Below are 1,586 nucleotides of genomic sequence, written 5' to 3' on the forward strand. Positions count from 1 at the left end.
ATGGACAGCAGTAAAACACTTGGCTTTGGCCGATTTGGTTTTTTTTTTCCCCTTTACATGATTTCTTCTGCTGTGAGAAATGAAGATGTTGCAAACAACCCATCTGCGTTTTTGCAACACCTCCTCTGTTCCTTGATTATTTTAGTTTGTTGGTGTCACTTTGCATGTTTATACTATTTTCAAACGTTTGTGCCACTCTCCTCTTCCTCCCATCTTTTTTTTTTTTTTGGTTGCTTTACAGTGTTTGGAAGAGCTTGACTTTTCCAGGCTTTTCTTTTGCCTCCTTTTTTACCTTAGGAACATGAATTTTTATCCTCTTGTGCTTTGCTGAGATTTTTTTTCATCTTCAGTCTCACAAAGGAAGCTTCTTCACCATATCTAAACTTCTGTTTTAATTCTTTTAAATTTTTTTATCTTTTGAGGAGTTTTCTAACAAAAATGGGGTTAAATCAAAAGTGATACTTTTAAGGTGGAGGTATATTCCTCATCTGTTTGAAATGACTTGCTACCCGCTCAGAGGGAGTGAGGAAGCGGTTCGGTGTGGTTGGTGTGATTTGAGGAAGGGCCTTGGCTCAGCCAGTTGCCACTTCTTGCCTTGTTTTTCCTACGTGGGTAGCCTGGCCCATGTGCTTCGGTGGTACTGTCTTCTCCGTGTCTTGAGGAGGGAAAAGACAAAGCATCATGTTTTTCCTTTTCAATGACAAGGGAACGTGCTGTTAGTCTCCCTCTGGGGTTGCTGTGAGAAGGGAAGAGAAAGTAATTGTTTAAAATTTTATTTCTTTGCTGCAGCCCACGGAAGGGGTTTCAGCCGTGCCCGAGGCCAGTGAGATGACGAGGCGCCAGAGCCCATCCCTGCTGGTACACTGCTAGTCAGAAGGGTTGCCCACTCTTTTCCCATTAGTGTTTGGGTGCCAGTCTGGGCACTGCCCCCGTGATTAAGGAGACCCTAATCTGGAGTGCTCTGCTAGCCAGGGGCCATGCATGTACAGTATCAGTGCTTCTTGCAGGAAGTTCCTTTTTACTGAGAACAAAAGGACATGTCTTTAGTATGTCTTTCTCTGCTGCATCCAGTAGGTACAATAGTTGCTTGCCTAGCTGCCACACAATAGAAATCCGGGTTTCATTTGAATTTTCAAGGTTGTTGAAAGTGCCTGTATTATGTTTAGCTCCTCCCTTTCTCTCTCCTTTTCTTCTCCATAGACACGTCAGCCCCCAGCAGGGCCTGAAAAAGAGGGAAGAAGAAAAGAAGGGGGGAAAATAAAAAAAAAGAAAAAATCCACGCAAGGTATCATTAGCGTTTCCCTGCACCTGAAACTACCTATTTTGGTTTCACGCACTGCAGTTGCGTGCACTTGGTCTCTGCCCGGGGGAGGATGGCACCGAGCACGGCAAAACACAAGCGTTAACACACAAAAAAGGGGCCTCGGGGGGGAAGAGAGAAGGAGGGTTAAAAAGAAAAAAGGAAACTCCGCGATTTTGCGCTCATTTCCTCCTTGCGGTGCGAATGCACAAAGAAACGGGGGGCGCTTTGGGGAGGGAGGGGTTCCCCCCGGAGGCGGGGCCGGGGCGGCCGCGGAGCCGGAGCC

The 1,586-nt window shown here is 46.3% G+C and overlaps 1 protein-coding gene across 1 annotated transcript in view; it reads left to right on the forward strand.

Annotated features, from left to right (window-relative positions):
* Positions 1-828: 828 nt before the first annotated feature.
* SH3BP5 (SH3 domain binding protein 5) overlaps positions 829-1,586 on the forward strand; it is a 57,471-nt gene continuing 56,713 nt past the window's right edge. Inside the window, exon 1 of the mRNA XM_009283577.2 lies at positions 829-858. Coding sequence (XP_009281852.1) covers positions 829-858 — 30 coding nt within the window. The remainder of the gene's footprint in view (positions 859-1,586) is intronic.

This window comes from Aptenodytes forsteri, unplaced genomic scaffold (genome assembly GCF_000699145.1).
Source record: "Aptenodytes forsteri isolate BGI_AS27 unplaced genomic scaffold, ASM69914v1 Scaffold662, whole genome shotgun sequence".
NCBI lineage: Eukaryota > Metazoa > Chordata > Aves > Sphenisciformes > Spheniscidae > Aptenodytes > Aptenodytes forsteri.